Source organism: Coenobita brevimanus, chromosome 74, assembly GCF_032717465.1.
Source record: "Coenobita brevimanus isolate Jiangsu-jjx chromosome 74, ASM3271746v2, whole genome shotgun sequence".
NCBI lineage: Eukaryota > Metazoa > Arthropoda > Malacostraca > Decapoda > Coenobitidae > Coenobita > Coenobita brevimanus.
This window is the reverse complement of record NC_137027.1, coordinates 23378035-23391973: the sequence shown is the minus strand read 5'-3', so window position 1 is coordinate 23391973 and position 13939 is coordinate 23378035. Positions and strand designations below refer to the sequence as shown.

General features: G+C 40.9%; 1 protein-coding gene across 1 annotated transcript in view; it reads right to left on the bottom strand.

Annotated features, from left to right (window-relative positions):
* Positions 1-9055: 9055 nt before the first annotated feature.
* LOC145407767 (uncharacterized) overlaps positions 9056-13939 on the bottom strand; it is a 5391-nt gene continuing 507 nt past the window's right edge. The window contains exon 2 of the mRNA XM_080278638.1: positions 9056-10109. Coding sequence (XP_080134764.1) covers positions 9874-10109 — 236 coding nt within the window. The 3' untranslated portion in view covers positions 9056-9873. The remainder of the gene's footprint in view (positions 10110-13939) is intronic.

Below are 13939 nucleotides of genomic sequence, written 5' to 3'. Positions count from 1 at the left end.
AAATAAATCGTAAAGGAAGAGGTGCTAGGGAGATTCCTTACACGACGAGAATACGAACCCCAGACATGAGAAACTAGGAGAGAGAAATATGAGAAAGTGAAATAAGAAAGTGAGATAATGAGAAAGAGAAAATCGACTGACGGTAGAAGGAATAAAATCCCTATCTCAGGTCCTGAAACTCTCTTTCTCTCTCTCTCTCTCTCTCTCTCTCTCTCTCTCTCCCCCCGAGGTGAATAAGTCAAACTAACTGCATATATTGAGAGAGAGAGAGAGAGAGAGAGAGAGAGAGAATGTTAATTACTACTCCATTACTCCAAATTACACCCTCTGCCTGAAGGGGTTAATGAGGGTCGTCTCTTAACTGGGCTAACAAGATCCAACAGGGGTCATTACACCTGATACACACCCTTAATTAACCCACCTTGATTAAATAAAATGGACTGGCAATTACAGGTAAATATATCTTGCGATAATTACCGGTCAATATGCAATTTGGTACAGGTAATTAACGAGCAATTTTATATACACAGGATAGTCCGTAATTAGCGCTTCGTTAGAGGCTTCCATGGCGGTTCTTGCGTCTTGCTGGAACTGCTCAGTCTGCTGGTGTGGGCGGTGTGGCAGTGGGGGTAGGAAATAAATGATGCAGGGTAGACATTGATAACTTACTAGGGTCTATTCTGCGTGGTTCTTGACATTGTTCTTTGAGCGATTTAACTGGGAGGAGGATTTGGTTTTAGCTAGTTGGGGTTTTGGATTTACTTTTTTTTATGCAGGGAAGAAGGAGCCAAAGGGAAGAAGCCAGCATGTTGTTCCCTCCAAGAAAAAACAATAAGATGATAGGGAGCCAAATAGCATCTTTATATATTTACTATTAGTCATGCTGACGACATAAGACAAACTGCCCGATGCTGGCATGGTGTGGACGGAAAATTCGTGACTAAATATATTTTTCAGAGTATTTTTCATTTTTTTTAACTCTCTCTCTCTCCCTCTCTCTCTCTCTCTCTCTCTCTCTCTCTCTCTCTCTCTCTCCATCGGCACACACACACACACACACACACACACACACACGCACACACATGTATGATAAAATAAGGAAGTTAGAAGGGTCATTACAAGCTTGACTCAGTCGTGTTAAAGCACTCACACACACACACACACACACACACACACACACACACACACACACACACACACACACACACATACACACACACACGCCACTAAATGCGAAAGTTAACCTGAACTCTCAGATGTTCATGTACACACCCAGTCAACTATGGAGAAGATTTTCAGTTTTCTTTCCTAAACTACCATAACTGCACACATCACTACCACACACGCATGTATGCACGTGTCGTACCTCCACAAACAAAAACAAATACGCAAAAACACTGGATGCACTGGATGTATGGGAGGTGCAGTTAGAGTGTGGGTGTTTTAAGGTGGGATTGGTTTTGGTAATGCTTTGTGTGTGTGTGTGTGTGTGTGTGTGTGTGTGTGTGTGTGTGTGTGTGTGTGTGTGTGTTACCCTTGCCTTAATGTGAAAAAAACCATATGGTGAAAGCATGAACGTTATTTAAAAATTATAACCGTACCCAGTGTAGGACAACAACAACATTTGTTTTCAGTTTTTATCTCTCGAGAATTTACTTCGGCTCAGGACCCTAGAAACTAGAGTGGTTCAATACAGCATTTATTTATCCCATCACAAGTAAAATGCTTCCATAACGTGATTAAGTAGTCTGTTGAAGGCAAGAATATTTTAAATCTGACGTCCTCAAGCGATAGGATGTAAGAAATATAAAACCAACTTTCATTTTGCACAGAAAACTAAACGCATTCCTCGGATGTTCTCCTAGGCAAGTTCATTTCCATGCCAAGAAATAATCTGTACACCTCAAAGCAAAAGGAACATGAGATCCAGTTGCAGATGGCCGGATTATGTTCAAGGTTAAGAATGTCAGAGTCTTGAATGTTGTGTGTGTGTGTGTGTGTGTGTGTGTGTGTGTGTGTGTGTGTGTGTGTGTGTGTGTGTGTGTGTGTGTGTGTGTGTGTGTGTGTGTGTGTGTGTGTGTGTGTGTGTTTAATTGTCCATATGTGTCTTCGCATATATGTGTGCCTTTCAATGTGTATGTAACTGTGTCTGAAATTAATACAATCAAAACTCAAATATATACACTTTTACATTTTCATATTTTCTGTTTCTGCATCCAGCTAACCCCATTAATCCCTTCAATTCGATGACGTGCTCTGCATTTTTCTTCCACTTGTCAGACGATTATATTCACTCTGGGAGAGCTTTCTATTAGTGAACGGTTAATGCTGACCGTATCTATATTATCCAGTTCAGTACGTCTCTCCTATGCTGAAGAAAACCGTCTGTACATAGAAGCGATGAATATGAAAAATCGATACCGTATTGAAGGGGATCATCATCACCATCATTTTCTACCCATTATCCCCGCACATAAATGTAGTGGGTAGTTTCCAGAATCAGACACAGGGAAGCATAAAACCAGGAGAGCTTTCACCAATTAGCAACGGTCTCCATTACCCCTTCAGTTCGAGGGCGGAGAATGTCTTTTATTTTGTCTAACTCAGGACGATTAACCGAGATTAAATGAGAGACCTCGGAGGTTAATGGATGCATTCAGTCATCCTTCGTTTGTCCGATAATCACCTGTTCATCCATTCATCTCTCCATCCTTCCGTCCATCCATCGATTCATCGCTCCATCTCCGTCCTTTATCTTTACAAGTATCCATCCATCCTTCTCCCCGTCTATTTGGCTCTCTATCATCTTATTGTTTTTTCTTGGAGGGAACAACATGCGGGCTTCTTCCCTTTGGCTCCTGCTTCCTTGCATAAAAAAAAAATAATAAATCCAAAATTCCAAATAGCTAAAACCAAATCCTCCTCCCAGTTATATCGCTCAAAGAAAAATGTCAAGAACCACGCAGAATAGACCCTAGTAAGTTATCAATGTCTACCCTGCATCATTTATTTCCTACCCCCACTGCCACACCGCCCACACCAGCAGACTGAGCAGTCCCAGCAAGACGCAAGAACCGCCATGGAAGCCTCTAACGAAGCGCTAATTACGGACTATCCTGTATATAAAATTGCTCGTTAATTAGCTGTATCAAATTGCATACTAACCGCTAATTATCGCAAGATATATATACCTGTAATTGCCAGTCCATTTTATTTAATCAAGGTGGATTAATTAAGGGTGTGTATCAGGTGTAATGACCCCTGTTGGATCTTGTTAGCCCAGTTAAGAGACGACCCTTATTAACCCCTTCAGGAAGAGGGCGTAATTAGTAGTTTTGGCGTAGTATTTCTCTCTCTTTCTCTCTCTCTCTCTCTCTCTCTCTCTCTCTCTCTCCACACTATATACTTGTATGGTCATATACATCCATCCGTACATATATACACACAGAGTTACAGATTGATAATAGATATTAGATAGATAGACAGATAATAGATTGATAGCTAGATAGATAACTATTTTGATTTTACGTCTGAAGAGGGTTTAAGTGAGAAAAAAAACTGCTTCTCCATAATCAAGCACAATTTTAATATGTGGTTCTAGTTAAATAATTTGAAAAACATATTGCATTATAAAAAAAAATATAATGGATTTCCTACCACTGTTTGCCTTCCTCTATACTCCATTGTGTATTATACCATTTTCACTTTAACTTGGCCCAAAATTACTATCGCTCCCTCTTGAATTCCATGCTATTAGAGTAAAACGAGTAAATTTGCTTAATTGCTCATCATTACCTAACACATCATGGGTATGCGGCCGTGTGATGGGTCCGGCTCAGGGAAGATGGACGACCCTGTCCCTGCATAGTCCCGGGTCACCCTGGGGCAAGGTGTAGCACCCGTTAGCCCACTAAAAATGTAGCAGCTGCGTGATTACCATCGTCCCGGGAGGCACAACTATTGCAGTGACGTGGTAGTTGGTCATGCACAACACTCCCAGGCGGGGGAACTTAACCACATTTACCAAGTAGTCAAAGTCTGGGTGACACTACTACTCATTCATATCCTATACACAGCTGGCCTTGCACAACACTCCCAGCCGGGGAACTCAACAACATTTACGAAGTAACCAATGTCTGGGTGACACTACTACTCATACATATCCTATACATAGCTCATCCTACTGGGGGTATGCATCTTTCATTTTACCTGCACCTCGCCGTGTGGAAGGACCCTGTTCCCACCCTGGCCAGGCGCTGTCTGCCACACGAATGTGTTGCTTGTTTGTGGTCGATAGGTCTGCTAGGCCACACAGACACGATTAACATCTATACACCACTACAACTACTACTGAGAGGGGGTTGGAAGGAGTGGGGAAGGAAGCGACGGATGGTGTAATAAGAGAGAAGTAAAAAGAAAATAAAAGAGAAAAAATCTCATTCAGTAACATCAGCAAAAACTAGCCTCTCTCTCTCTCTCTCTCTCTCTCTCTCTCTCTCTCTCTCTCTCAAGAACTACTTAGTGTAACAGTTACTCTGGCTAATTATTTTATCTACTCCATGTTATTATTTCCTCGAATGTAATGCATATCTTTTAAATACCTTCATTATTTGCGTTAATAAAATATAGAAGAAAACTGGAGTGTAATGTGTATATTAAATTGCTAAGGAAGAAATGGGAGAAATGTCGTTCCCCCGAGCTAGACCCTGTATTGGATCATACAAGTTTCTCCAACTATCAACATCAAACTACATGCACAGTACACACTATACTTTGTTTTCAAAATTTTCAAAATGGCGTCGAATAACATAGCCTCGGAGTCCCCGGGGGGGGGGACCATAAATGCCCCCACCTTCAGTCCCTCTCCCGGTGACGACTCAAGGTGCCTGGAACCACTGTCTGACTCTCTTCTTCTTCATTTCTGCAACACTCGTGGTCTTTCCTCTAACTTTCGCTCTGTTGAGCACCACCTCTCCTTCTCTAAACCTCACCTTCTTTTCCTAACCGAGACTCAGCTGTCTGAGGCAACTGACAGCAGACCCTTTTCTGTATCCTCCTACTGTACTTCCTCTGTACTCATTTCAAAGCCAAAGGTGGCTGTTGTGTATATATAAATAACAACTTATCTTGCTCTCGTGTTCCTGAACTCGATTCTTCTGAATTCTCTACACTCTGGCTTCGGCTTTCCTGTCATTCTCTGACTAAATATATCTGTGCTGTTTACTTATCTCCTAATTCTACTGACTATCAAAAACTCTTTGACTATCTTACTTCTACGATGGAACACATTCTATCCATCTCTCCTTTCTCTGAAATCTCCATTCTTCGAGATTTCAATGTTCACCACCACCTTTGGCTCTCCTCTCCTTTCACTGATCCACCTGGTGAACGAGCCTACACCTTTTCTATCCTTAATGACCTACAGCAGCTTGTACAGCACCCTACCCGTATCCCTGACCGCCTTGGAGAGAGCTCCAACATACTTGATCTCTTCCGTACAACTAATCCTTCTGTTTTTACTGTTACTCTTTTCTCTCCGTTGGGCTCCTCCGATCATAACCTTATCACCTTAACCTGTCCTATTGCTCCGGTATGGCCTGCGGACCCTCCAATAAAACGTCGTCTCTGGCACTTTGGAGCTGCGGATTGGGAGGCCCTCAGGCAGTACTTCTTTGATTTTCCCTGGAATGATTATTGCTTTCATGGCCGGGAGCCATCTGGGTGTGCCTTGCGCATTACGGAGGTTATTCTCTCAGGCATGGAAGCATACATTCCTTTCTCATATCCTTTGACTAACGCAAGAAAGCCTTGGTTTAATCACGCTTTGTTCTAATGCTGTCCGCAACAAGGAGAGGGCCTATAAAAGGTACCGGAGCCAACCCATCCCTGAATCACATCTTTTATACATTTCTGCCCGGAATCGTGCTAAGTCTATTCTTCACTCTGCTAAAACTAATTTCATCCGTACAAAATGCTCTCAACTCTCCAACTCCAACTCTTCCCGCTCCTTCTGGCACCTTGCCAAAAACCTTTCTAACAACTTTACCTCATCATCCTTCCCTCCTCTTTTCTACTCTGATGGCTCTGCAGCTATTTCTTCTACTGATAAAACAGATCTCTTCGCTCAGACTTTCTCCTCCAATTCCACCTTAGACGATTCCAGTGCTGTTCCTCCATCACTTCCCCCCTCAGACTTCCTCATGGCTAACATTAAAATTTCTTCAGCTGATGTATTTTCTGCCATTGCTGGCCTTAGTACTAATAAGGCATATGGGCCTGATGGAGTCCCTCCTGTTGTTCTCAAGAACTGTGCTTCTGTGCTTACACCCTGCCTAGGCAAACTCTTTCGCCTTTGTCTGTCAACTTGTACCTTTCCTTCTTGCTGGAAGTTTGCTCTCATTCAGCCAGTCACAAAGAAGGGTGACCATTCCCAACCCTCCAACTATCGTGCAATTCCTTTAACGTCCTGTATCTCAAAAGTTTTTGAGTCTATTCTTAATAGAAAAATTTTAAAGCATCTTTCCTATCACAACCTTCTTTCTGATCGTCAGTATGGGTTCCATCAGGGACGCTCCACAGGCGACCTTCTCACCAACCTTTCAAACTCCTGGTCATCCTCCTTTCGGGACTTTGGCGAAAGCTTTGCCATTGCACTTGACATCTCAAAGGCTTTTGATCGAGTCTGGCATAAATCTTTAATTTCCACACTGCCCTCTTACGGTTTCTATCTTTCTTTCTGTGCCTTCATCTCTAGCTTCCTTTCTGGTCGTTCTATAGCCGCTGTTGTAGACGGCTATTGTTCTTCTCCTAGATCTATTAACAGTGGTGTTCCTCAGGGCTCTGTCCTATCACCAACTCTCTTCCTTTTATTCATCAATGACCTTCTAAGCTGTACATCTAACCCTATCCACTCATACGCTGATGACTCCACCCTTCACCTTTCCATTCGATTCCCACAACGTCCATCTCAGCAGTTACTTCAACAGGTAAGGGATGAGGCTATGGCACACCTAATGTCTGACTTGGCTCATATCTCTGACTGGGGTAAAAATAATCTGGTTGTTTTTAATGCATCAAAGACTCAGTTTTTGCACCTATCAGCCTGACAAAATCTTCCACAGGTATACCCACTTATGTTTAATAATACTCAAATTAATCCTGCATCATCCTTGAACATGCTTGGGGTTTCATTTGCTCGGGACTTGTCTTGGAAAGATCATATTACAGCTCTTGTAAAATCTGCTTCCAAGCGATTGGGTGTGCTAAGCCGACTCCGTTCCCTCTTTGCCTCTGCACAATTGTTGACTCTATACAGGGGTTTTATCCGCCCCTGTGTGGAGTACAACTCTCATGTGTGGGGAGGCTCCCCACATACAGCTCTTCTCAATAGAGTGGAGTCAAAGGATTTTCGTCTCATTAACTATCCCCATCTTACTGACGTCCTTCAACCTCTGTCTCTTCGCCGCAATGTTGCATCTTTATCTCTTTTCTATCGCTACTTCAATGGTCACTGTTTCTCTGAACTGTCTGCATGCATTCCTCCACTTCTACGATGGGCGTGTAGCACCCATCTAGCAGCAAACTCTCATCCCTTTTCTGTCCAACTCTCTAATTCAAGAGTTAACCGTTACTCCCAGTCTTTCATTTATGTAACAGGTCAATTCTGGAACTGTCTCCCTCTGTCTGTATTTCCTGCTTCCTATGATCTCCAGCCTTTCAAACGCAGTGTGTCCAGGCATCTCGAAATGATTGGAACTTGAATTTGGCTCTCTCTTGTATTTTGTTTTTCTCTTGGAAGGAACAGTTTTGTGGGCTAATGGCCTTTGGTTCCTTCTTCTTCACATAAAAAAATATATATATATATATACATATATATATATATATAGCCCCGCTAGGTTACAGGAGCGCGCTATCACTCCTGGCACGGCAGTACCGGGCGAGGCTCGAACTCGCAATCCCCCTATTACGAGCTTGCTAAGGAAGAAGTATTACGTAATATCCACAAACACCATTCTTTTTCTTATCGTCCTCCTCTTCCCATTATCCACAATCATCACCATTACCACCATCATCACCACCACCACCATTACCATCGTCATCACCACCACCACCATTACCACCTTCATCATTCTCCTCTTGCTACTCCTCCTCCTCATCATCATCACCATCATCATATCTTTCCCGTATGTCAGATGAGGGAACTATCGCCCTCAGTCAGTCTCTTCTTCTTCCTATGACCTCCAGCCTTTCAAACTCTCTACCAGACAGCCTGAAAGGAGCAAGAGGGCTATTGCTGTCTGGATTTCACTGTTTATAATACCAGACAGTAATACTCACACCACACCATCACACAGGATAATACTACACCAGTCAATAATACCCACACCACACCACCACACAGGATAATACCACACCAGTCAATAATACCCACACCACACCATCACACAGGATAATACTACACCAGTCAATAATACCCACAGCACACCACCACACAGGATAATACTACACCGATCAATAATAGCCACACCACACCACCACACAGGATAATACTACACCAGTCAATAATACCCACACCACACCACCACACAGGATAATACTACACCGATCAATAATAGCCACACCACACCACCACACAGGATAATACCACACCAGTCAATAATAGCCACACCACACCACCACACAGGATAATACCACACCAGACAATAATAGCCACACCACACCACCACACAGGATAATACCACACCAGTCAATAATAGCCACACCACACCACCACACAGGATAATACCACACCAGTCAATAATAGCCACACCACACCACCACACAGGATAATACCACACCAGACAATAATAGCCACACCACCAAACAGGGTAATACCAGACAAGTCAAAAATACCCACAGCCACACCACACACGATAATACCATCCCAATCAGTACCAATCCCACCACACCACAACACAGGATAAAACTACACCAGTCAGTAATACCCGCACCACACCACACCACACAGGATAATGAGACATGGAATTTACCTCTCTGAACAATTTATTTGGAGAGAGAGAGAGAGAGAGAGAGAGAGAGAGAGAGAGAGAGAGAGAGATGTATCTACAGATGGAAATGAAATGAATTCCCCGAGTTAGGCATCAAAGGCCATATAGCCCCGCTAGGTTACAGGAGGGAGCTACTCCTCCCGGCAACGGTAGGCTCTGGGCAAGGCTCGAACTTGCGACCCCCCGGCTAAGAGCTCGATGCTCTACCACTGAGCTACCGCGCCCCCTAGAGAGAGAGAGAGAGAGAGAGAGAGAGAGAGAGAGAGAAGCATTATTATTATTTTTTTTTTACCTTTTCATGTAATCCATATCACATCCAAGCGATTTTATTAAGCACAGGAGGGAATTTTGGAACGAGGGGGAGGGGGAGGTGTAACCCTCATTAACCCCTTCAAATTGCTAGTCACGAAGAAGTGCTATGGGAGGGATGTAGAGCCGTGGCATTGTCTTATTCTGCCACTGAGCTACGTGAAATAAGCTGCAATAGGACGAAAATCCGGACCAAGCTAAGGTGAAAGGACTATATTTGTCATTGTTTTTGTTGTTGATGGTTTCTTATTGTTTTTGTTCTTTGTTTTTTACTTTTTTTCATTTTGTAGCTGTTGTGGTGGTATTGTTGTTCTTGTTCTTTGTTCTTGTATGTCATTCTTGTTCTGTTATTATTGTTTTTGTTTGTTTTTTACTTTGTTGTTTTTGTAACTGTTTTGGTGGTACTGTTGTTCTTGTTCTTTGTTCTTGTTTACTTGTCATTCTTGTTGTTCTGTTATTGTTGTTTTTGTTGGTGTTCTTGTCGTTCTTGTTGAGGATAATGGAGCCGAGTTCTTGCTTACGACTGCCATACTGCGCGACGACCACTGGGGGCTTCACGACGACCTTTACCACTACTCACACTGCCGATGCTGGGGTCACCTCGAGTCGTACTGGTCGTCTCCGTTGTCCTTTTGGTCGTGGGGGGCTCCTCGGTCGGCCAGTTCCAGCACCTTATATGGTCGCAGGCACACTTGCAGTTTGAAAGTGTGAAGCAGCAGCGCCAGTGCTCACACGGGGGGTTGTTATTACATGCTGTGGGTTAGCAAGTAAAAGTAATAGTAGTAGTGATGATAATAGTAGTAGTGATGATAATAGCAGTGATAACAGTAGTTGTGATAATGATAGTGATGATAATATTAGTAGTGATAATAATAATAGTAGTAGTGGTGATAATAGTAGTGATGATAATAGCAGTGATGATAACAGTAGTGATAATGATAGTAGTAGTGATGATATTAGTAGTGATAATAATAATAGTAGTAGTGATGATAATAGTAGTAGTGATGATAATAGTAGTAGTGATGATAATAGCAGTGATGATAACAGTAGTTGTGATAATGATAGTGATGATAATAGTAGTGATAATAATAATAGTAGTAGTGATAATAATAGTAGCAGTGATGATAATAGTAGTAGTAATGATAATAGTAGTAGTAATGATAATAGCAGTGACGATAACAGTATTTGTGATAATGATAGTATTAGTGATGATAATATTAATAGTGATAATAATAGCAGTTGTGATAATAATAGTAGTAGTGATGATAATAATAGCAGTAATGATAATAGCAGGCACACTTGCAGTCTGGACGCGTGTAGCAGCAGGGCCAGTACTCACACGGGAGATGGTTCTGACCTGTTTTGAGTTAGGAAGTAAAAATAATAGTAGTAGTGATGATAATAGTAGTAGTGATGTTAGTAGTAGTGATCATAATAGCAGTGATGACAACAGTAGTAGTCGTGATAATAGTAGTAGTCATGATAATGGTAGTAGTGATGATAATAGCAGTGATGATAACAGTAGTAGTGATAATAGTAGTAGTGATGATAATAGTACTAGCGATGATAACAGCAGTGGTGATAATAGTAGTAGTGATGATAGTAGTAGTGATGATAGTAGTAGTGATAACAACAGTGATGATAATAGTAGTGATGAAAATAGTAGTAGTGATGATAATAGTGATCATAATAGTAGTAGTGATGATATAGCAGTGATGATAATAGTAGTAGTGATGATAATAGCAGTAGTGATGATAATAGCAGTGATGATAACAATAGTAGTCGTCATAATAGCAGTAATGATAATAGTAGTACCGATAGTGATGATAATAGAAGTAGTGATGATAACAGTAATGATAATGATAGTAGTGATGATAATAGTAAGAGATAATAATAATAATAGAAATAGTGATAATAGTAGTAGTGATGATAGTAGTAGTAGTGATAATAATAATAGCAGTAGTGATAATGATAACAGGGTAGTGATAATGATAAGTGATAATAATAGTAGTAATAATAATAGTAATAGTAATGATAATAACAGTGGTGATAATAATAATAGTAGTGATAATGACTAATAGTAATAATGATTATAGTACTGATGATAATAATTGTAGTAGTCATAATAATAGTATGGTAGTACTGTAATAATAATGACAGTAGTAGTAGTGATAATAATGGTAGTGGTGATAATAATACTAATAGTAGTGATGATAACAGCAGTAGTGATAATGATCATAGTAGCAGTGATGGTAGTGGTGATTGTAACAATGATATTAATGATGATAACAGTAATAATAATAATAGCAGTGAGTGATAATAATGATAATAGTAGTTGTTCGAGCGAGCGAACCCCGACACATGTACCCGAGCGAAAGATTTATCGCATCAGCAAGAAATGGGGGCAGGGGTCGGGAGGAAAACTCTGTAGTACAGTAGCGAACTTTTTTGTATATCTCAGCCAATTTTGAAGACACAAGAAAGATAGACACCAATTTGGAAATGGCATAAAAATCCTGAGTTATTTTCATTTCATAGAAAACCCGTAATTTCCAATAGTTTTTGCGTAAAGCGAGGAAACGATTTTTTATAAGGCAGATCAGCGTAACAGGCGGCTGCGCAAGAAGTAATGGTCTAAGGTTCCGTGAGTAGAGCAGCAGTTTTCCGACGATTGCTGAGAGCAACTAAGTTTTGCCTTTTCAAAACAAATACTGTCTTCTGCTTGGCTGTAGACCAAAAATTATTACATGAAGAGTATTGTTTTTAGGAAGAATGAGGTAATATTTTTGGTGTAATCTATTAAGTTCTTTTTAGCATTACGGTATCAGGTCAGGAGATCAGAGGATGATGATGAGCCACATGAGACAATATTCTGCACTGCTTGACTTGCTCGCTTGCTCGCTCGAACAAGTTCCACACTTTCCGTGTGGACGTCTCCCACATGTTTCAATTTCGGGAACTGGGCCAAGGCCCAGGCTGTAGGCCCCAAAAATGAAAAAAAAATGAAAATAAATCGCCATAATTCCTTTCAAATTCATAATGTCGACATGAAACCAAAACCTAGAGGTGCATCTTTCAAATCTGCATCCTATAACAGGCTTCATTACATCAGGGAGGACCACTTCAGTAACCAGTAGGATCAGTGTCAGGTGGGTTAGGCCTAAAATTTCATATGGCCTTAAAATCGTCAAACTTCACCCGATTTCCTCCAAATTTTATGAGATTTTTTACTAGAAATCCTGTTTTGTTTATACGACAGCACTGACTGCCGGGGACGGATTAACTGTGCCTTGTCACCGCTTTTTGTTCTTTAAGAAGTTAAGATGATCCAGCAAAGTAGTTTCAAAGATACAGTTATTTACAGATTAGTTGTCTTGTACGGATATAGCTCGTAAAATATTTACAGTGTTGCAATTTCATATATAAGGTCATAAACCAGGGCTTATACTCTATCTTTCTGTAAGATATGAAGAGAATCCAGCAAGAAGTTTCCAAAATATAACACTAGAAAGCGCTTCGAGAGCGCATACCTCAGCCAATACCATTGCCATTAAAAAGAATTCTGATCCGTATTAGTGGGTATAGGATCCGGACCCACCCCCATTCTTAATCAATTCGTTTTTGGTCCATGGCCCATCTTTCCTTAAAATTTCATTGAAATTCATTGCGAACTTGTGGAGATATTGTGCGGGATACTCCGGATCCTGATCCGCCTCAAAATTTAATCATTCTTCCTTGGCTCATGGCCCACCTTTCCACAGAATTTAATCAAAATCCGCTCTTAACTTGAGTAATTATGCTAGCAGACAGACAGACAAACCAACCAACCAACGCGAGGTAAAACATAACCTCCTTGGCGGAGGTAACAAAACAGATTTTTCCTTATATGGTCATAGCTCGTGAAGTACAGACAATATGACAATTTTACCTATACGGGCATCAACTACGACACATACTCTATCTTTCTGTGTGATAGGAAGCCAATCCACCTGGTAGTTTACGAGATACAGGCCCGGACGGAAAGACGGACGGACAGGGGCGATTCCTATATCCCCGCCATACGGAACAATGGTGGGGATAATAAGTGATAGTGATAAGAATAATAATAAAGATAATAGTACTAGTAGTAATGATAATAATAATAATAATAATAATAATAATAATGATAATAATAAAGTGAAAAAATACCAAGAAACAATCAAATGTAAGAAAAATGACACGGAGAAAATAAAATGTGTGTGTGTGTGTGTGTGTGTGTGTGTGTGTGTGTGTGTGTGTGTGTGTGTAAAATAATTCATGAAAACAAGCAACATTATACATAACGTATATTATGGTTAGTAGCATAGAAGGCTTCGTAACAGCTCTTCTTTAGCCATGCATTATTATTAGTATTATTAGTATTATTACCGCCAAGGTTGTGTTTTCACCCCTGTCAGTTTGTTTGCTTGTTTGTTGGTTTGTGAGCAAGATTACACAAAAACTACTGGATGGATTTCCACCAAACTTGGTAGAATAATGGGCCTTGGACCAGAATAGACTTCATTTAATTTTGGTGTGGATCCGGATAAACGTGCGGATCCAGG